Raw genomic sequence first — 22982 nt, forward strand, 5'->3', positions numbered from 1 at the left:
AAGATACTGGGAAAATGGCCTGAGGGTGCATCAGTTGCTAACAACAGATATAAACAATTATATCATCAAGCAGTGTGGACCTTTGCAGGAAGACTGAATTATTGAAGCACAGTGAAGGCCTGGGGCATTGGAAAATACCTGTTGACTTAACATATGAAAATAAAGGAGATAAGCTTTACAGCTAAATTGGCTTAATTTATCTTATTTTTTATTTGCCTCTAGATAATATTTGAGAAATGTATGTATTTATTTCTGTCTGACTGCAGCGGGACTCGAGTGATTTTTGTGCAAGTTTATAATTCAGCTCATTTGGTGTTGAACTATAGACTCTAATAATATCAGGTACCTGCAGGAGAACACATTAAATCAACAAGGATAACTATTTTCAGACGTGACTCTCATGGAGTAACAAGAGCTTTCTGACATGCCTCATGTAGTTTCATTGATTTAGGGGAAGACCTCAATCACCACTGGCATTTTGCGAATTAGGGAAGTGGTTTCCTTTCAAATGGAGCTGCTTAAAATGCAATTGAGTGCTAGATGGGAGCTACTGGTGACTGGATGTAGTGTTTTTTAACTGCCTTATCAGTCAGATCTCAAATGTGGCCGGCGTTGAGGCTAAGGGGATCAATAGCGTCCTGTTTATCAATGGATTATGCATAGAGCTGTCAGGCTCCCTCCACCTTGAGGTCAGAAGCCCCTAAAATGTGATTTATGCCAGTAAATACACTAAGGCAAAAAAAAAAGGAAGAAAATTCCCATCTGTATGACGCATTGGTCAGCCGTGTCAATCTACTTATGCTCCCGTCCTGTGAGTATGATACTAAAATATGTAAAATGTTCAGGAGGATCCAATAAGCTTTGTTGTACGGTTACTCTTCAGGTTATATTTCATGCTGGAGGATGGAGACTGACTGGCTTCCTAGAAAAGTCTCTATGTGTAGTTGTATTATTGAAATGTTTGACTAAAATATTCATATGAGTTTCCCAGGGTGACGTTTTTGTCTTCCGTGGGTTATAGTCACTGGTTATAGTTAAGGTTAGGACAGAGCTCCGTGTAACTGGTCACAAACCTGTTGTAGGTAACTACAGTGTAGTTATATATATATATATATATATATATATATATATATATATATTGGGTCTCAGCAGCCCTTTGTCACCGATTCTGTTCATAACCTTTATGGACAGATTTTCTAGGTGCAGCCAGGGCGTTGAGGGGGTTCGGTTTGGTGACCTCACGATTGGGTCGCTGCTTTTTGCAGACGACGTGATCCTGTTGGCTTCATCAGGCCGTGCCCTCCAGCTCTCACTGGATCGGTTCGCAGCTGCATGTGAAGCGGCCGGGATGAGAATCAGCACCTCTAAATCCGAGGCCATGGTTCTCAGCCGGAAAAGGGTGGAGTGCACCCTCCAGGTCGGGGAGGAGATCCTGCCCCAAGTGGAGGAGTTCAAGTACCTCGGGGTCTTGTTCACGAGTGAGGGAAGGATGGAGTGAGAGATCGACAGACAGATCGGTGCAGCGTCTGCAGTGATGCGGACCCTGCACAGATCCGTCGTGGTGAAGAGAGAGCTGAGTCGAAAGGCGAAGCTCTCGATTTACCGGTCGATCTTCGTTCCTACCCTCACCTATGGTCACGAGCTTTGGGTAGTGACCGAAAGAACAAGATTGCGGGTACAAGCGGCTGAAATGAGCTTCCTCCGTAGGGTGGCTGGGCTCTCCCTTAGAGATGGGGTGAGAAGCTCAGTCATCCGGGAGGAGCTTGGAGTAGAGCCGCTGCTCCTCCACGTTGAGAGGAGCCAGATGAGGTGGCTCGAGCATCTATTCAGGATGCCTCCTGAACGCCTCCCTAGTGAGGTGTTCAGGGCACGTCCCACCGGGAGGAGACCACGGGGAAGACCCAGGACACGCTGGAGAGACTGGCCGCCTGGGAACGCCTCGGGATCCCCCCGGAAGAGCTGGAGGAAGTGGCCGGGGAGAGGGAAGTCTGGGCTTCCCTGCTTAGGCTGCTGCCCCCGCGACCCGGCCCCGGATAAGCGGTTGAAAATGGATGGATGGATGGATGGATGGGTCTCAGCAGCACTGTAGCACTAGATGGATTTACTGAATGCATTCAGGCTGCATGTTGCTTTATTTGTATTCCACACAGTGAATGTTGTTTACATTCATTCATTCTCTTTGTGATGCAGAGCGGCGATGGGCTTGGAAAATACTTATACAGTAGAAGTGGAGTCACATCGGAGCTTAGAACCTATTGCTCATAACTGAACTGGATTCTACTCCCTTTTGAAGCATTGTGTTGACAGTCATTCATTTACCGTGACGTGTGATAAGATCGGGGCTTGGCGGAGTCTTTTCTTTTACTTCCATAACCTCATTCACGAGCACCATAACCCTAACCCAGCATGAAAAGCACCAACACCCAAATCATTGCTCTCTACTCTCAATATATCTGTATGATATCTCTTCAGACAATATCAATAAGCATCTGTGTGGATGTTTGTAACAAGAGATGGAGGTTATTGACCCATGTGGATGGATTCTGGTTCACATTTTCATTTATTTTAAATCCCTGCCAAATGGGCAAATGCAGGTTTATCCTTGTTTGTTCAGATGACCTTATGTATTGTGAGGACTCCCATGGACAGAAGTTCTCTTCTCTTTCCTTCCCGGTTTACTTTGTAGTTTCTTGCCTTGAAGGACTTTGATTTCTGTGTGTATCAGGGTGGCATTTAGAGTTACATCTTGAGATTGCAATGATACGTAGGTTTATTATTATCATTGTTCTAAAATCCATACAGAATAAGTAAAGATAATGCACTTGAATGCTCTCCAAGCAAAAGAGGTTTTGATGAAATCATTCTTACCATTTAATGACTGTCTGGTTTCAATAATGCCACCGTGAATGGATTTTCCATCTCGTGAAATCACACGTTGCAAACACAAAACATAAAACTTCTCTAAACGCTACTATTAATCAGCACATTTCATACATATTCATACAATACTTTGTTTTTGACAATCTTTTGATACACATGAGCTGTTTCGAGAAAGATGCATGATGGTGCTGAAAATACTGGTAATTTTCTGTCACTGCGTGTGTCAGTTCCATCGTATTCAGAGGGGCACATTCCGGTTTCGGCTGGTTAACTTGTCTGAGGGTAATTGTCTGATCCAGAGTCTGTTGCGCAGCCCCGATTCCTGCTCTGAAATACATGCCAGTGTGCAGCTTTCTAAGACTGACTCTCCATTGAAGTGGAACTACGCAAAATGTGCCTTTTTTAAAAAAAAACAAAAAAACAAAACAAACACATTCCACATAAATCTTCTTGGTCCATTAGTCAAGACACTCGCTCCGATGAATCATGATCTCGGCCGGAATAGCTCTGTCTGAGAGAACTGTGCCCCGTTCTCTCAGAGCTGCCAGTTTATTCAGTGTGGGACAGCTGTCTATTGTTCTGGCTGCTGCATTGTGGCGAGGACTCCCAGGTCAGATGCCCTCAGTGATGTGCTGCACCGGCAGCATGGTGCAGAGCACAGAGACGTGGGAGTTTGGGTCGCTACTGGACACAGGATGCTTTTCAATAGATTGAGTTATATAATGGCCACCTTTCTCTAGACCCCACCTCACTGCTCAAGAGCACATAAGAATATAATGTATAGTAGTAGTAGCAGTGCAACAGTGCCTAATGTCACATTATGATCGTATAGTAGGTTGTGGTAAATGAGCTGAAACCTGCAAAACAGCTGACGTTGCTCTTTTAAAGTACGATGAGAAAAGAAATAAATGAATGAGCTGTCTGTACCCTATTCTCAATAGTTGAATGTAGAATGATGCATAAAAGTATAGACAACACTCAGAGAGCATCTACCTTCATGGCTTAAGGGTACTTAACCTGATCTTTGACTATATGGTTTCTGCTGAATATGTCACATTATGACACTTGGGGATATATTTCCAAGCCAGTGATGGATTTTGCATGAAAATTGTGATGGAACTACAGTCCTGCGTTTCTTGCCCATCTCAGCATCGCTCCCCCAAGCTGCACATGTGGCTTAATTTGTCTCTTTACTACATCATAAGGCATGTGACATCAATTTCGATTATTTTTTTGACATCGCACCCTCTTCACCCTCAAAGGTTCCCCTTTTCATGTGATTTTCTTATTGATCTTTCCTCAAGGTTTCCCATGGTGCCGTCCTCTCAACCTGGACAGCCTACTCCTTCTACTCTATGTAATTTATTTTCCATTGGCATGTCTCATCATGGCCATTTCTATCTCTCTTCTCAGATGTTTGTCAAGGGGTTGCCTTGACTTCCTTCTTCAAGGCCTTCCTCTCTTCAATTGTTTCTCTCTCCAGTTGGATGGTAGTTTTTATTTAAGATGTCTGTCTCTGGCTCGTCTTGGCATTTCCATGTCCAACTCCTCTTTCTACTTTAGGCAACAATGAAGGGAATTGTCGAGTACCTTCCTCCATCTGCTCAACCAGCTTGCCTTTATCTAGAGAGAGATAAAATTCCCCTGGTGTTTCACACGGCAGCATCCTCCTGTCCTCTTTGCTGCAGTGGATGGAATAGAAAGTCTGAATGTTCATCAACATCTTTATTCTAGGGCTCATCGATACTATCACCATGAAGAGGGGAGAATCAATAATGCCATTGTGTGATGCCCCACCTAGCTTTCGCCTCCTCCGAGATTTGGATTTGGAGTATGAAAATTCATACTTAACATACATTTTGTTAGACAAAAATGATTCAAGTAATTACACAGCTAAAATGATATCATCCAACCTCATTCATTGAGATCTTTCAAAAAAACACAAAACACATCATCCATTTATTTGATAATTATGCAATAAACCATGTCTGAACCAAACTTTAGTGTTTCTTTGTTTATGGTGTGAAAGCAAAAGGAGATTTTTTTTTAAACAATTAATTTTCTTCACAACTGCTGTCTCTCTCAAAGGTGCATGTTTTCTATCACACTGTACATTGAAGCACAGATGGTAGTCAGTGCCAATATAAGGTGGGTACTGTCAAACTTTATTCAGATCCCCCTCTTCATCTAGTTTTTATGTAATCCTGCTAAAAAACATACAACTTAGACAGGTTTGTTCAAGAAAGCACTCGCACATCAATGGAATAGCCAATAAGTAGCCCATAAGTGGACTACAACTCTACATCTGAGCCATGATGAATGAACTAGAGGAAAGCGTTCAAAATTCACCCTGATGTGGACATGAGGAGGTCCGTAAGACACATTATCAGTGTTATGATTGTACAATTTTCATGCCAGTTCATCCACTAGTAGTTGAGATGTTTCAGTCTGAAACAAATACATGACTTAGTAAATGCTAATAAGGATAACTGCTTCCCATTTAGTGAATTTAACAGATTACATTTTAGTTTCCTTTTTTCTTTTTTGGCCTCAAGTATCTTACGGTAATTAAAAAAGAATGCACGATCTATTGGCAATGGTCAATATTTTGGTCTCTGATGCTTTCTGGTTTCCATTTGTTCTTCGCTGGCTCATGAAGAAGGTATTGGCCCAGACTTCCATCGGCTGCACCAACCACCAGCCACTGCTCATTGGGCTCTGGGAATGAAAGCATTCAAGTCATTAAAATGCATCAGTAAGAAATGTAACCATTTGGACGCAACACATTCTTGATTTGCGTTCTATATCTGCTGATTGGCAACAAGATTGATGGTTAATCTTCTGTTATTCTCAGCCTGCTGAAACTATGGACTATGTTTGCACCTGTTTGCAATGTCCAGAAAAAGTGAGTGTGCTTATTTACCAGAGTCTACAGGCTTTTTATTGACTCGCATCGAGGCTGTTTCTGTGTACTTCCACAGAGAAGCTGAATTAATGTGTTTCTGTGGACAGAGGTGAGCTCTGTATGAATCCTTCCAAGGTTCATACAGTAAGATGTTTTTCTGTGCAGCTAACTCAGCAAATTCAAGTTCTGTAGAAGACGATGACTTTGTTTCTCTTGAATACTTCTTTCAGTTGAGGTGTGTTTTTTTTTTTTTAATCTCTTTGATTACAAGCTACAAATTTCTTGCTTAAGTAGTTTCAGGCTGCTTTTATTTGTTTATGCATTTGATTGTTTATTTTTCCCTCCATTAGTCTCATTTTGATGTTTCTTTTATTAATTTTTCATTTTCTTGTGAATGTATTTCATTCATTTAATGATTTTTTTTTTATTATAATTGTCATTGTTCCAGTTTTGTAATGGTTCCGGAGTGTGAATATCTTATTTTGAATGACAGTTTAAGTCGAACATTCTGCAGATGGTCCTCACATAACGACGTACTCGTTTAACGATGACTTCGAGTTACGACGGGCTTTCTAAAATTCAAAAGTATGTGTTTAGTGACAAGGAATCGCTGTTGCGACGAGTGGAATGCATTGGCTGCGGAGTCGTGAGTGAGCACGTGCATACAGTATGTACAGCATAAATGTGCTACACGTTTGCAAATATAAACAAAACAGGCATTCCATCAGATGCAGAAAAGTCTATTCGTCCATGCGTTCTTTTTCAAATTCATGACAGGCGGGTCTGCTGGTTGACATTTGGCTACTCTTATGAAGGCAGGGGTTGCTGATGAGATACTAAATATAATCTCAACTCTCAAGGCAGCGCTGCAGGAAATGCCAGGCGAACAAATAACTGCTCATTAAAATATTATGTTCTATGGCTGCATATTTACGTCTCAAGTGAACGTTACCAAGTCGGGGCTTGTGTACTTACAGAAGGAATAGGATATATGTGAAACTTCTAGCGCTGCGATGAGATTTTAATTAAACGGCCCTGCTAAAGAATTCCTTGTGAGGCATGGACAGATTAAGGCAGCTCACTCACATTGTCCGTGCCATTAGGAGAGAAATGGGCCTGGTGATAATGCTCTGGCGAGTCTGAGGCGAGAGCTACACAGTCAGGGGATGGTGATAACGCTGAGGGAATCATTTGGATGCAGGTCAGAGTATTGCCGATGCCTGACTGACAGTGAATGTATCAGACCCTCGCGCTGCGGGTGTAGGTTCGTAAAAAGGTGAACCCGTGTTCGCACTTTGGTGAACAATGAGTCAGAGGACTATTAAGACGAGGAGAGCGATGAGGCAGAGCAGGAATGGAAAGATGTTACACGCTCAGACACTTCTCAAAACCAATGACATTTGTATTTGTATGCCTCTGTTGAAATAATATTTTCATAAAATCGAAGTAGCCGCCGGTAATGTGAGGCCCTGTGGATATAAAAGAATGCATTTGAAAACATTTATCCATAAACCTGCAAGCCATGTTTTATTCTCACTGTGACTGAGTTTGCTCAGCGCCTGGAGAGAGCCGACAGCACTGCTGTAATGGTTAAAGCTCCTCTATTGAACGGCATTGTGTGAAGCTTAAGTCAAAAGAAGCATTGCAGAACGCCTTAAAGTGATACTGTATGTGTGCAAAATAATCCCTCACTGTTTTATGAGTGACAGTATGAAAGCTTATGCCATCTTGAAAAGCGAGCTGCTTTAGTCAGAAGGCTCCATTAATGCCATGTTCTCGTAACTGTGCTGTTCCACGTAGATGTTGAGTCTCTCCCCAGTGCAGACTCTTCTTCACTGAGGCTTTGAGAGCCATTGGTTGTTGAAAACAATTATATCTTTAATCCTAGTAAAGTTCAAACAGCAAACTGTCTACCAGATGGAAAAATGGAGATTGGTCAGGTTCTCTTTTTAAGCTCTCACACTTTCCTCCCACGGTTTGACACTATACTGTGTGGCTCTCCTGGTCAAATATCTGATTTGTGTGAGTCATACCTAGCCTTTATACCCATGGAGGAACATACTGGTTGTCTTAAAATACACTTTTGCAGAGACCATGCAAGAGCTTGAACCCAGCATGGAACACTGGGAACACCCATGGGACGAGCATGGAGCGAGTGGGAGAGACGAATGGGTGAGGGGAATTAGGCGGTGAAAAAGAGAAGCGTGAAGGATACAGTGGAACGCCAAGTTAGATAAGGGATTATGAAAGCCAAACTTTCTGTCATGCAACACAAAGGCTAGTTCAGCTGTGTGGGCAATTCATAAGAGTGGTGTTTGTGAGGCCTGTAGCGAAAAAGCTGTAAATGACAGTAACCATACAGGCTCGCTAAATGCTGTTCAGGTCACATCCTTGGAGAATAACTAGCTGTAAAATGGAGAGATGAGTGGGAGTGTGATGTGCGAGCCTGTTCTACTGCAAAACGCATCAAGTAACACAAATTCTTTTTCAAATCTAATAAGAAGCAAACAAATTTCTCTACAGATGACACGTGTCAACGGGCTGGGTCTCAGGAGGATATTCCAGAAATGTTGCATTCCTATAAAGCAGAAAAAGCTCAGTGAAGAAGCTGGAATGGATGGCTGGGTGCATAAAGCTGTTTACACTGACAACTGGTTTTCCTGCCTGCATTATTTTAGTAAATATTTAACTAATTACTGGTTACTTTCGACCAGCTAAAAAACAAAAATCAGGAGTAACGTTTCCCCCGTTGAGTTAAACAGTTTAACACCCTCCACATGATAGCCCACCGCTGGTAAACATGGTGGAACATTTAGAGGCTTATTGGGAGCTAAAGGACAGCAGGGTTCGACTTGCCCAGGTGTTCTGCTCATTCAGACAGATATTAAAGGTGCTCTGTTTATGCTGCATGTGCCATAAGCTCTAGCTTTGCTGTAGTAACTTTATATTTCACCCTCCTCCTGTGGCCGACATTCTCAATTAAAGCTGGTTTAATCAAATGTTTTGAGTTTCTCAGACGTAGTCATGAAAATAATAATTATGCTTTAGTTGCCACAAGGGGATATTATAGCGAAACACTAAAGCCTCTACAGTTATGATTCTGCATCTGCAGGAGACTTTTTGGTTAAATTAAAGTAAATAAATAAATAACATAATCCTGGCAGCATTACATTTGGCAGTGATGGCAGTCGGGGAGCACGATCAGCCAAGGCACTTCAGTTTCCCCATTATTTCATTGCAACTTAAACCCACAGTGCCTCACAATTGTGACTCCTTGACCAGAACAGTCCCTTAAATATAAACCGGTAAACTAGAAAAGCACTCGGAAAGCGTAGCCCGCTGCCAAGCACCTCGGCCCCTCCTATATTGTGATTTACACTAAAATAATGGCTCTACTTTTATTTTATCTATATTTTTAGATTCCTTAATCATGAAAACAAAACTTTAGCAATTGGATTCAAGTTGATATAATTTTTAGTTTAGAAGTTATTCTCAAAAAACACACTCTCAGTATTGGCAGATTGCATATTTTTCTCGTCTCAGGGGGGGAGAGTGGCAGCTTGAGGACTTCTCTGGTCAGGAAGTAACAGCTGATCATCTGCGTGGGCGTGTCTGCATGGAGACAGCAGACAGGAAGGGAGGGAAAGACATGCAGGAAGACGAGACCCACTTGTCTACTGTGGGACAGAAACATACATAAGGGCGGTGAAAAATGGAAAAACACTGGAACTCACAGGTTGTGTGAGGGCACAATGCAGAAACACAGCCATCATTAAACATGATTTGAAGTGAGAGCGAGGGACACAGATGGCTAGGGAGAAAGTGACAGAGGGAAGGAGGGAAAGCTGTCAGTTTCCCCCGCCTTTTGTGCCTGCCTCCTTGGCTGTGCTGGCAGTGCCACGCTCTGGTGAAGAGAGATTACTAAAGCCCGGCCCGAGGTTGCATGTATGGGCATGATCATTACCTCTGCCTTTGCTGGCAAATGGCAACTGGTTTGTGTCCCTCTTGTCACAGAGCTGCTGAACCGTGATTTAGAAGGAAAGATGTAAAACTTGATCACTTCTCAGAATTCTTTACAGGCCGCTTATTGTGCTATATAATTTTATTTATAGGGTATTGACCTTTTCTGGTTTACAACTCTGGGCTTTGGAGCAACAAATAAATCTTTGGACTCGGGATACATTTTGCAAGCACAATTTTATTTCATTTTGGTTGGGAGTGTAAATTTTGAGTTGGTTTCCAAATGTCCCCTTTTCCCATTTTAGAGGAGTCTACTTAGAGTCTGTACGTGGATGTACTTGTGCTGAGGACAATCTGTGTATCAAAGTCTGGCCTCAGACTGCATGAGGTCAGGGATGAATATTTCAGAACTTGCTGTCATTTCACCTGACATTGACACAAACAGCCGAGTGACGCTTACTGATTCTGAGATACACTTAGATTTAGCCAGTCATGCACTAAATCGAGGCACCGGTATTCCTGCTGCTGAAACTGCCTGGATACACTCGCTCTAGCTGAAGCCAGTCATGGGAAACATTTCAATACTGCTGCTCAGTGTCCATTTGTAGCCGTGTTGTTCAGATAAAAGGATTCCAAATCCAGTCGGGACAAAACAAGTATTATTTGCTTCATTTTCAACATTGACGGTGTCTATTCTGTCTTACTTAATGTGGAGGGGAGAGAAAAACTGTGTTTGAAAGATGCCTTTTGACTGTCATACCTCTCGGTTTCCATTGGAGACAGCCTGTCACATCATATCTGCAGATTTTCCTCCCCTCAGACGGTGACGATGGATAGATTGCCATTAGCCCAACTGAGAGTAACGGTGCGCCATATGCTGCATATTTCTTTCTTCAAACATTTCTTTTTTGCATTATAAATATGTAGGAGGGAAAAAAACACACAGCAGAGCAGCACAACTAGCTGTATTTTCAAGTTTTGCTCCGGGTGATTCAGAATCATCACCTTCACATTAGGAGGACAGGACACTTCGAGCATTACTGTCTCTCACCTTTCGTACTTTCATTCTTTGCTAATGGGCTTCTGTAAATGAAAATAAAAGGAAAGGCCAAGACGCTCCAATTAACTTCACCTGGCATGTCCGCTTACTGTGCATGTCTGTAACCTTTACACAACTTCACTTGGTCTTTTGTATTCTAAAACACAAGATTGTAGATTCTCATTTAATGCCAATTAGCAGATTGCTATCGTTCTTGTACTATCTACAAACCCCGCCTCTTATTTTCTTAATTTTCACTACACTTCAGCAACTAATTTTTAGTCAAAGAGGCTACAGCACACTGTGGTGTTAAATCAATAGAACAGTGTCCCCTTTAACAGACCTCTGCGTTTTCCCCTCCATCGATCCCGTCAGCCTAAACCCAAGCGATTACCCTCAGCAGTCCTTCCTTTGAGCGATACTGCAGATGACAGGTGCCAGACAGCCGCTTTGGGTAATTGTGATCCTGAAAGGGGGCGTAGTTAATCATTCGGTCTTGGCCTGGTTTCGGTTGCTCATGATCAGTTCATGGTCATTCTACTCACTGTCAATTCAGACTACGTTCAGGAAACACCATCGCCCTTTCAGCTTGTTGCCACCGGAGCATGGAGGATGTTGACATGTGAGGTGGCAAATTAATTGCAGAATATCTGGATGAAAGAAGAAAAATTGCAAGCAGTCGCGAGTGGAACTGTGAAATGAGCAAATTCCTGATGTAGATGGATCATGAGAAGAAATCCGTCAATCATTCCCAGTTAATGATTTACAGAAAATGATTACAAATGTTAATACTCATTCTCCCCAACTTATTATCTCTGTTTTAATTAATTTCATTAATAAAATTAAAAGCTGCTGTAATTTGTTGCAATGCAAGCTTATTTAGCTGAATTCAATCAAACATGCAACAGTGAATTAATTAAATGGGAAAACTTTGTCACTTGTAATTTACTTTTCTTAAAACATAAAATCAAGCTCATAATGTTTCACTTCACTTAGTTCACAGAAAAGCTTAAATTGTTAACTTACATTCCACTTAATCCATCACCGATTGGCTGCCAGAAAGACAAATGATCAAGGTTTTATATTTGAGTTAGTATTGGTTAATTATCTCCTTGAATTACAATTCTAGCTGGGTTAATTCTTGCTCTTTTTTGCCAATCAAGATGTAGCACTTTTCTTATCTGAAGGTCAAGTGGTAATTAAAAAAGCAGACATTGAATATATTAATATTTGTGCTCCAGGAAGTGTAGATTCCAGGTAATGGGGAATGAAGAAATTATAACACAGTAAAACTCAAGTACAAAGTGCAAAGGCAACCTGATTTTAAGGGTTTCCTGTCACAAAAAGTTATAGAAAGACAAATGTTCAAGCAACTTTCTGTAACTGCTGCCTCAAAGATAGGAAGTGGACTCAACTAACCTATCGACCTATCGAATCCATAGCAGTGTATAGCATAACAGTTCCTTTACAACTCACCCCTTATGAAATGTTCAAAGTTTCTTTTTTTTTTGGAGAGGATATTATTTTTAAATGCAAATAAGTGTTGTTGCTTTTCCATTTCTTTGCTGTACTTCCTGCACGACCTCGTGTCCATTTCAGCCCTGAAGTAATTTAATTTGTGACATCGTCATAGTTTTCTCACCTTTGAATTGGTTTAATTGCCTCAACACATTTTGGGTTTGCTGATTGTGTTATCATTTTGTTTTTGTGACTTGAGCCACATTGAGCCATCGAGAGATTGACCCCCCCTCCTTTGCTCCTCAATTTGCTAGCTTTCAGTTGTTGACTCGCTTTGAGTTGTGGGCCAAAGCTATAACCCGCTCTCAGTTGAAGCAATCCCATCAGGAAGCTGCTGTGTCCTCATTCCTGTGTTTCCCCAATGTCCCAGTCCTTTTGATCAGTCAAACAGAAATGGAGAGCATTCATGCATGGCTTAGATTAGACTTCACTATAGGAACAGGGTTCAAGAGAAAATGATGCATGTTCCTACGGGCAACCAGCTGCGATTGTAGTTTCAAACCTAAAACCCAGTCCCTGATTAGATATGTTGGACTCTAAGGTCAGGGCAGAGGTCGATCAGTGACTTTTTAGTACTGGCAATAGACCTCATTTCAATGTGATCTGCTCTCACAACATCTTACTTTAAAATTGGACAAGTTTTCTTGCTCACATGAAAGAAGACCAAATTTGACCACCGGCGCATTTTTGTTTACAGCTAAGACAGCCACTATGCAAAAGTTAGCTAATAAACTAGTTAGCAACTGTCACAGTTGCAAAACAACAAAGAAAAAAACTTTAATTCTTTGTTATTTTCTTCCGTCTTCTTTTTACTCGTATGTCTGTTTGAAACACATTAATAAAGCCCAAGGATTTTTCACCCTTGTAGAAACAATTTCAGCTCAGGCTAATCAGCTCACAATTTGCATCATCCTCTGTGACTTCATATCTAATTACGCTGCATAGAGGCGAATGCTAAAAAAATTGTCAGAATGCAAAAAGACCGACAATAAGCAGCATTTTCAAAATTAGTTTCGGCACGAGGAGTGATTGATTTGTTGGGCTTAACTCACAAATATCAATCAGAGCTGATCAAAGATGGAATATTGTCAATCATTTCTTTAATAGTTTAATTTTGTGAAATATACTAAATAAATACAACAAAATTACAAATCAAAACCTGTAACTTTGTTGGTTTTCTCCAGTATCATTTCACCACCAAAAATATTCTGTATAGGTGAACTGATGACCACAAGAACCATGAATGTGATTTTTACTTCTCTAGCTTGGCTCTGCTCAAAAGGAAATAATATACCTGCCAGCACCTCTAAAACTATTTAGCTCATGGCATCGCCTTTGTTTAAAAGGAAACAAGGCAGTGAACCTGTTGGTTTAAAAGGGGTACATGTGCTGCACCACTGTGTTCTTAATCTTGCACCGCTCAGTAAGAACGATCATTTTCCAAAATGCCTTTTTGATTAAGGTCAAAACAATAACTGATCCTGGTGAGTGCTCTCATTTTTGCACCGATCACAGTGTCATATTGCACTGCTGGGTTGACACAAATTCAATTGGACAAATTCTTTGTCCAATTCTCCTTATCTTCCACAAATGATACAACATCAGAAGAGTAAATGCTCCCTTCCATCCCCCTTCTTCTTTTCTAGATCCCACAGATCAGCTATGCGTCAACAGCACCGGAGTTGAGTGATGACAGGCGCTATGACTTCTTCTCACGAGTTGTCCCTCCAGACTCATTCCAAGCCCAGGCTATCGTGGACATCCTCCGAGCACTGGGCTGGACTTACGTCGCTACCGTTGCGTCAGAGGGCAGTTATGGAGAGAAGGGCGTTGAGGCTTTCACACAACTCTCCAAAGAAGCAGGTAAAGAAAAGTGACCAGAGATGGGCAGTAACAAGAATTCTTGGTATAATATATATATTTTTTTCTTTGCATGTATTTATTTTGCAGTTCATTGTAAGCATTTTTTACTGGGTGATCTGTCGTGAGCTGTGCAGTGTTACTGGAAATGTGAGGAAGCAGCCTGGAGAGAGGACGTCACGATAATGAGCACCACTGAACCCACTTCACTGTTTTTTTAAATGTAATTATTTCAGCTTCATGCTGCATGCTCGCTGAGCTGGGGAATTGTTTGAAAATATTTAATTCGTTCTTTTCAGCCAACAGAGATCACAAACTGGCAGCTGGTCATTTGGCAAGGCATTAGCCTGGTTGTACTCGCTGCCTTTTCTCTTTTACTCAAACTATTTTTCCTGCTTGACCTTCGAGAATGTAGCTGGTAATGATGGTAAGTCAGCAGTTTGAACCAAGTAGGTTCAAGCTGCTATGAAAGGATTTTGGGTGGAAAGCAGCAGGATTTTAAATTTTTAGTGAAATATTTAGTTCAAGAAAAACGTTGGGCTTCTTCAGTGAATGTCTTATTTTTCTATGAAACCATATGATTAAACAGAGAGACAAGAACCACTGATTGGTGTAGAAAACAGACTACTAACTTACCAGCTATCAGTCTTGTTGGTTGGCTCCTGTAATGTAACATTAATGATGATTGCTCAAAGTGGCAATGATCCTCCTTTCAGCCTTTACAAGTACTTTAAAGTTTACATTCGGGCTTTGAAAGGTTAGCGTAAAGATCTTGAAGAGTATACTTAGATTTAGGTATAATTTGCATTCAGACAATGTTTGGTGGCTTTGGCTGTAACTGGGCTGAACATTGTGCACATGCTTGACTCACCATTCTTTCACATTGACGCTGTGGTGGGCATGTGGTGATGCATGAGGATCAGCAGTCGTTGCTGTTACCAGCAGAGGCTCGGTTGCTATACAGCAGTGGGTCTGCTCTCTAAATGATGTGGTTAACTCTGCTGTAGAGCTACGCTTTAGAGACTGGTATGGCAGAAATCATGCAGTATTTCTACTTGGATAAATGTTGACAATACAGTGCAGTCAGTTTGAAGTTTGAAGTTATTTTTCTTGCACACAAGGTGACAATAACTGTGTGTTCAGAACTGCTTATTTATTTTTTGTCTTTCTGAAAAACGTCACTTAGAGAGGGCTGAGAGAAATGACCACGATCCATGATAGCATCTCAGGACAACAGGAGCAAGTACTGTGATGCGTCTCTCCTCGCCCTCTATGACTCCCGATCCTTTTCCTAGATCTGCTGGGAGACATCTCTTTCTCTTCGCGTGTACTAATGGACAGAATCCTCAAAAATGAGGAAAGCTAATGATATCCTGAGGGATTTGATCAGAAGTCCAGCATGCATGAATATTTGATCTTTGTGCGTTTGTGTCCAGTGTGATCGCACATTTAAACTATAAAGAGCTGTCTGTGGCCTTGCAGTGTGCATTGACTGAGAGAAAGTAGCGTGCACAGGAACAGATAGAGAAAAGTTTTGAATTACTTTAGATGTATGATTTCATCTTGTTTCCTGCAATAAACAGTTTTTCTTACTTGCTTGTTTTCTCAGATGGCGCTGCCACTTTTGTTATCCTAGGAGCAGTAAACACATTGATATTATTGCGACAAAGGAAGTAGGAAATTGTAAGACGCTGTTGACGTTTACTTATGTTGGTGCTACTGTGCTGCAGTCCCTTTGAAATGTTTTTTTTATTCATATACAAATGGGATCTATTTCATCTAATCTATTAATTATGTAATGACAAAAATGGGTCTGCACCGAGGGCTGCCTGTAATAGAATGAATGGAACAATCGCAGACCTTTGTGGCTATAGAAAGAGAGAATATTTGTGTAGATTAAACGCATATTCATTTTTGAGAAATTGCTTGACTGCAAAACAACAACAACACTGATCTTGAGATTCTTTTTTTTTTTTTGCGGCTTCCCTGTTGTGAGATGTGAGATGCATTAGTAGAATTGTCATCTCACCACTTCAAGGAGAACCTTCTAGTAGACTAATGCAATATGGCTGACCATTACCCCAAGCTGGAACTGGATAGATGGTCAGCCTGTATTGATTTTTGCTGCTCTGCGCTCCCTTCCCTGTTTAGGCGCTGTTCCAGCATGCACCTTCATCCTGGCTCCAGGTGAAGTTGGCACAGATTGATCTTGTGTGTATTTTTCCAGTGTCTCTCTGGAGTCAGGCCAAAGCAACGGAGTTTAGTTTTCCCATTTGATAAAAAGACTTGCATTTGAGGAAAAACCACCCACATGGCATCACGGCTGAATTGATTGCAGCTTGTTGCCAACATGGTGCCTTCTTAGATCTAGTCTCAGGTTGTGAGTGGAAAATAACACCAGTAAAATATATGAAGGAAGCCTGGTTCATCTGCAAACATTGTAAGTAGGCCATCACGCATGTGTTTGACCCTTTAACATGATCAAATCCCAGGCCGACAGTGGAAAGGCACAGAGGATATGGAAAGGCACACGTAGGTAGGACACGAATGTTAACTGCATGTCTGTCCATTTTGCTGACAACTCCCCTCCCACATGTTCAGGCTGAGAGATTCTGGAGGGAGCGAGTCTGGCTCGTGAATGTCGAGGTGATAAATATAATTGCAGCGTTATGGATCCCCTGGAGGTTCTTGGATAGGAAGGTCTTGAATTGGCAGATGGCAGTGGGGGGGTCAGATCCATCCAAGAGCCTCTAATTTAAATGGATTTGTATTTCACTATGCAAAATGGCAAAGCTAGATTCCTCATCCACAGTGTGCATTTTCAGAAAAAAGGGCAGTGGGGATAAATAATTCAAGCAGTTAATGCAGCATGTGACAGATGGTGTTCACATAACCAAAGAACTTCCAAAGTCCTGCTTTGACCATCGTGATCATGAATCTCTGTGTGGCAATGCATGGGCTCGGTAATCACTTCATACTACATATATAGGCAAAGCAGTTTGCTTTCTATTCTATTTAGCTTTGAGAGTAGTTTGAATTAGGGCTGGACAACTATTCTTTATACCCGGTGTTTGAGTGGAGGACTCTTTCAAGTCCACACAATGCCTTCTGGATTGCTGAAGATGGCGTGACCCACAGCACGCACACTCTTGAAGTGCAGATATAAAAAGCACATTTTCGTTGTGCCTGCCTCATGGCCTGTCTGCCTGACTGACCACCTGTTGACTGACAGCCTTATTCTGGAGGCATTCAGTAATTTAGCTGTCCGTCGTCAGGCTCTAGACTAGCCTTAAAACAATGGCATGTTTAGCTCTCTCTCTCTCTCTCTCTCTGAAGATGGGATATGCTCCAAATGCTTTTTATCTTCATCAGTGGCTCCTGCGGTCTCTATATTATTTACTGTTGTGACCTATAATGCATCTCTGTCCAAGTCTCTTATTCCATTATAATTCTTCACACAAGACGGCAGGTTTTGTTTTGTTTTTTAGCTTGAAAAGATTTTTCTGGTTGTTGTGGATTGCATAAAAATTGCATTTAAAATAATGCAGGCCTGATTTTAACGATGCTAGTGAAACGGTGTGGCATGTGCCAGTGAAGAGCCCATTCATTTTGGGATTTAAATTATGTTTCTCTTTAGGTGAGTGGTATTGGGTTGCAAGTTTAGACCCTCTCCTGGACTACGAGAGGAGTTGTGAGTCTGTAGCCCTACAAGGGGATCTTGCAGCAGTACCAGAAAGAAGACCAATACACAATAAATTACTTGTCACTAATATTCGCTCAGCTATTTCCCTTTATCGTGGCAGCTGATCCCCCCCACTCAGAAGCTAAGGAGCTCCAAATCCTTGTGCCAGCTCCCCTGTTTGAACAGAATTTATTCTTCTTTGAATTAACTGTTAACTGCTTTTTAAATATTGCAGCTGTGAGCCACACAAATAATCCGTCGTCAAAATGTAACACCCCAGTCCTATCTTTCTGCCTCAGATTCAAGGCTGTTGCTACCAGAGGTGGAGCAAAACAAAATGCCTCATTACATCTCCACTGCATTTATATATATAGAATGGTGGGGAGTTTTGAATGCGCTCCAGCCCTGTACTGAACAGAATGTGTAAAAGCAGCTAATGCTTGCGGAAAGAGAGCAACATTAACACCACCAAAACTAAAACCATACTGGCTGATTTATAGATGTTACTTCTAAAGCACACAACACAACCAAGTCTGCAGACATGGCCCACATCAACACAGTCACTCACAGCTTCAGCCCTTTATGATGGAGGTGGCAACAAACCCCAGACGGACTAGATAGAACTGACTCTATTCTGACGACATCCTTTGTATTGTCAAGTTTTCGGGCTGCAAGCCCACGATTGAAATCCCCAGAAATATCCATTATACTGCCACTCACGAGTAGAGTTTCATGAGTGGTGACTGAGAGGTGATGCACATACTCCAGCCACGTACAACCACACTGTGGTATGATTCTAATGCTTTTGCATATATACCCATACATATAGTGGCTGTACTCACATATTTGCATATCGTGGAAGAATGGACCGTTGGCCTTGTCAGAGTCAGGCACACTCTAAGTGCTTTTCCAATTGGAGTTGATGCATTTTCATGACTGACTGATGTCCTTTTTTCTCTGCGTAACTAATGTGTGTTTAATACCTGAAAATGACAGCTGCTGCTAATATTCTAGAATCAGATATTATACAGTGGCAGAGTTCCCTGCAGACGCCTGTGAGAGGGTCTTACTATAGGCTTTCTATGTAATTTTAAATGAAATGAACTGCTGAAGCAGAGCTTTAACACCTTTGAGGCCTACAAGGCCGGCTGCTCTGCACAAGTGGCACCAAGAACCGCTCATTTTAACAGAGTACCAGAAACCCTTAAACACACAACATGCAAGGCTCATGAATAGTCCAGCATCTTGTCTCTCAAGGGGAAACCAAGCTTTATTCTGCCTGCTGACACACGACTAGTAGTTGAGAGGCTGTTCAGCAGTGCATATCAGATGTATGATCTGCAGACTAAAATCAAAGTAACGAGTCTGAGGAGAAGAGTAATTAGCCTAGTCCTTCCATTCCTGTGTCTGCTCAGGATGACACACACGGAAAGGTTATTGGGTTGGCCATTAAAATACTTGAGTGGGAGAAATTTTAATTGGTTTGGGTGGAGCTTTGCTGTTGACTCAGGAAACAAGTGCAGGCATGGTATGATGTTTTCTCACACAGGTGATCGTATCATCTATTTATCCAGAGCATCTCAAAGGTTATTTCGTCCTCCAACAACTTTAATTACTACACCTGAGTAGAGTCGTCGAATTTAAGCCCGAAGAGAACAAGATCTAGCAAACTTCCAAAAAACAGTTGTACAGTATTAATATTCCATGCCAAATATCTGACAAATGTTTGGCAAAGCAGGGAAGCAACCAGTACCCTCCTTCCTGTTTGATCTCATTAGTGGGGGGACCTGTCTGAAAATGATTTATTGTCAGAATGAAATGCTTTTTTTTTTGTACTGTGTCTACCATTTGATTGGTTCAGGGTCCAACATGAGACGTTTGGTATTGACTTCAAATGAAAAGTCAATGATGAGCTGTTGGATTTTCACAAATCCATAATATGAAATCTGTAGCTGAATGTCCCTGTTGAAGTGGAACATTCTTTTTTTTATAGCAGTTTTGCTTCTAATGTTTCACTCTGAAATGATTCCGGTGCTCAGTCAGATGGCGCAGTTGGAGCATTGAATTGCATGCTGCTGTGGTTTTCAGATCATTGCCAAAATGTAAATGTATGCACTGTAAGACTATTATTTAGACTGCATGACAGCATCATCAAAGTCACACGATTGCTTTTAAATGTTTTTCATTTCCATAGGGGGGGGAAAAAAAACACAACCATTGTAACCCCAAGCTTTTTTGTGTGTGTCTATATTTGTGTGAGAGTGAGTGAATGGGTGAGATCATCCTAGAGGCCTCATCATTTCTCACTCCCTTTCTCATTAAAAAGGTGGAATCTGCATAGCCCAGTCTTTGAAAATTCCCCACAACCCCAAGCTGGAGGATTATGACAAAGCCATCCAACAGCTGCTGGAAACGCAGCACTCGCGGGCAGTCATCGTCTTTGCCAATGAAGAAGACATACGGTGAGAAGCACGGCACATTTTGCCTTCATCCCTGTTGCTCAGGCATGTTGATGCCTTGCCACATTGAGGTCTTTAATCTCTGAGTAGCAGCTCCCGAAGATAGGCTGGAGGCTCAGATTTACCATTTTTATAAACAAACATGCAACACAAACAGGAGCATGCCTCGGAGGAGAAGTAGGAAAACAGATCACAGCAAAGCTACAGAGATATTGTTTCATTTACAACAGCCCGTGGAAAGGGGTGGAAAGAAACATAGAATCACACATTTAGTGGATGCAAATTCAGAATGAATAACTCAGAACAAGATGAATCTACGAAATGTAAAGGAAAGAGGAGATGAAAAGTGAAAACACAAATAGTTATTTTCATGTCCATCGCCTGTAATGAGATAAACTGTGTGACTATGAGCCCAAACAATATTGCCTTGGTATGCTGTATTGCACACATCTCTTATGCTATCTCCAAATTCACACACAAATGTCCTTGCAGAGGAATTCTCAATGCCACCAAGAGAGCCAATCAGGTGGGCCATTTCCTGTGGATTGGTTCTGACAGTTGGGGAGCCAAGAGCAGCGCGATCCACCAGTTTGAGGATGCAGCAGTGGGAGCGATCACTCTACTGCCAAAACGCTCCTCCATCGAAGGTACTGGTGCCGAATCAGAGATCACGCTCTATGCTTTTCAGACTTCATTTGTGCCACTGTTTTTTTATTTATTGTTTTAATAATGATAATGTATTAGTTTTATATAGCGCTTTTCAAGGCACCCAAAGACGCTTAACATTGTGCATTATTCATTCACTTCATTTGTGCACCCTTACTTGAAGACAAGAAAAAATAATAATAAATCAAGTGTGGGTCACTGAGGTGTAGCTAAACTCATCTCACGGCTACAGCAACATTAGCAACATTAGGGATGTTATAGTCACCAGGTGAATCCAAAGAGTAATATTAAATATTCATTTAGGACCAGCTTTGAACATGTATAAATGTGACAATTTATTACAATGATTGAATGAAGATCCCATCATTTAATTACATATTTTTTCTTGACTGCTGTGGAAAATATGACGCGCTGTATTAGCATTCATATAGAGCCGTGGTTCTGACGGCTCGGCAAATCCCGATTCATCGTTTTCTGACTTTGGACTACCGACACAAATATGAAATAAAACTATTAGCTCTGAAAAAAAATCTCCTTTTTGTGAGAAGGCATTGGGCCTAAACGCTCAAAAAGATATCTTGAAGCAGTAGGAAAGGGGCCGAAACGTGTGAGTGAATGTGCGTGGGGCTTTCAGTCGAGGCACTGGAATTTTTGTCTTTTATTTAATATAAGATTAAAATAAGACCAGTAGGCGCATTATTCATTCACTCTATACTTGGTGGTGGTGAAGCTACTATCGTAGCTACAGCTGCCCTGGGGCAGACTGACAGAAGCAAGGCTGCCAATTTGCACCATCGGCCCTCCTGACCACCACCGACATCCACTCGCTCACTACATTCACACAGGCAATTCGGGTGAAGTGTCTTGCCCAAGGACTCAACAACAGCATACACATGTACCGGAGCCAGGAATCGAACCACCAACCTCTCGCTCACAGGACGACCAGCTCAACCACCTGGTCGAGGCAACGGGGCAAAAGTGCTTATGTTAATTAAAAACCTATCTCGGTCAGCTATGCAGAAACGAGCTGAAACTGGAGACAGGGAGAAAATGTTTTTTCTAGTCTCTGCTTTCTTATTGCTAAAAGGATTAGAAAATGATGAGTCGGAGAAAAAAGCCTTAATGTAATTTTCATTATGAAGCATGGGAGTTTTTGATTATTATTACCATACTAAAAAATATATTTGCAATCGCTATATGGTAAGTGCACAAGCGACAATATATCTTAAAAACTGCAGCTTGAGTAAATTCACTCGTAAGAAAAGAGAAAACAAGGACTTTATTTTGCTGCATGTGCCATAAATATAGTCTGGTCAGTATATTATTACTATTATCATTCATTCATTTTTCTCTCCGGGTTCTCCGGCTTCCTCCCACCACCAAAAACATGCAAATTAGGTGAATGACTATATCATGATTCCTAATAATTAATTGATGGTGTTTTGAGTTGTTCATGACTCATCAAAGTAATATTTAAGACTCAATCATTCTCAAGAGAGAAGATAATCTTTCTGTGGCATGCAGCAATGAAACGAATGCACTAACAATCCTTCCTCAAGGTTTTGCCCCAGCACAACTTCATGACCCACATTGGTGATAAAGTTTCACAAAGACCAGATTTCAGCACACAGGCTTTCGTTCTCCATTCTCAAGTTCACGCTTCGCACGGGCACATAAACAGCTTTGAAATCAGCTTTAGACCCGTATACCATGCTTTCAAACCGACAACGTGGTAATGGATTTTACGAAAAGAAGAGGATCTGTTCTGTACCTACAGGATCTCACAGCCTCAGGCACCCAGGCTGCAGCACCACTTACGATCCTGTCATTATTTATTATGCATCCTGTTCTTTAATTAATGTAATTTCCTAGATGAAAGGAGTGATTAAAGTTCCATGGGGTGTGAGAGGAAGAGGAACCACTGTGGTTTTTGCTGGTGTGCTTCCAACACCTAGCGGCTAGCACCACACCGCCGTCACCACTATACTGCTGCATAAGTTCTGCATCGTTTTC

The 22982-nt window shown here is 41.6% G+C and overlaps 1 protein-coding gene across 1 annotated transcript in view; it reads left to right on the forward strand.

Annotated features, from left to right (window-relative positions):
* The window catches only part of LOC137908812 (metabotropic glutamate receptor 7-like), a 50644-nt gene that overhangs the window by 8033 nt on the left and 19629 nt on the right, over positions 1 to 22982 (forward strand). Inside the window, exons 2-4 of the mRNA XM_068753237.1 lie at positions 13949 to 14165; positions 20171 to 20306; positions 20796 to 20950. Coding sequence (XP_068609338.1) covers positions 13949 to 14165; positions 20171 to 20306; positions 20796 to 20950 — 508 coding nt within the window. The remainder of the gene's footprint in view (positions 1 to 13948; positions 14166 to 20170; positions 20307 to 20795; positions 20951 to 22982) is intronic.

The sequence above is a fragment of the Brachionichthys hirsutus genome, chromosome 2 (assembly GCF_040956055.1).
Source record: "Brachionichthys hirsutus isolate HB-005 chromosome 2, CSIRO-AGI_Bhir_v1, whole genome shotgun sequence".
Taxonomy (NCBI): Eukaryota; Metazoa; Chordata; class Actinopteri; order Lophiiformes; family Brachionichthyidae; genus Brachionichthys; species Brachionichthys hirsutus.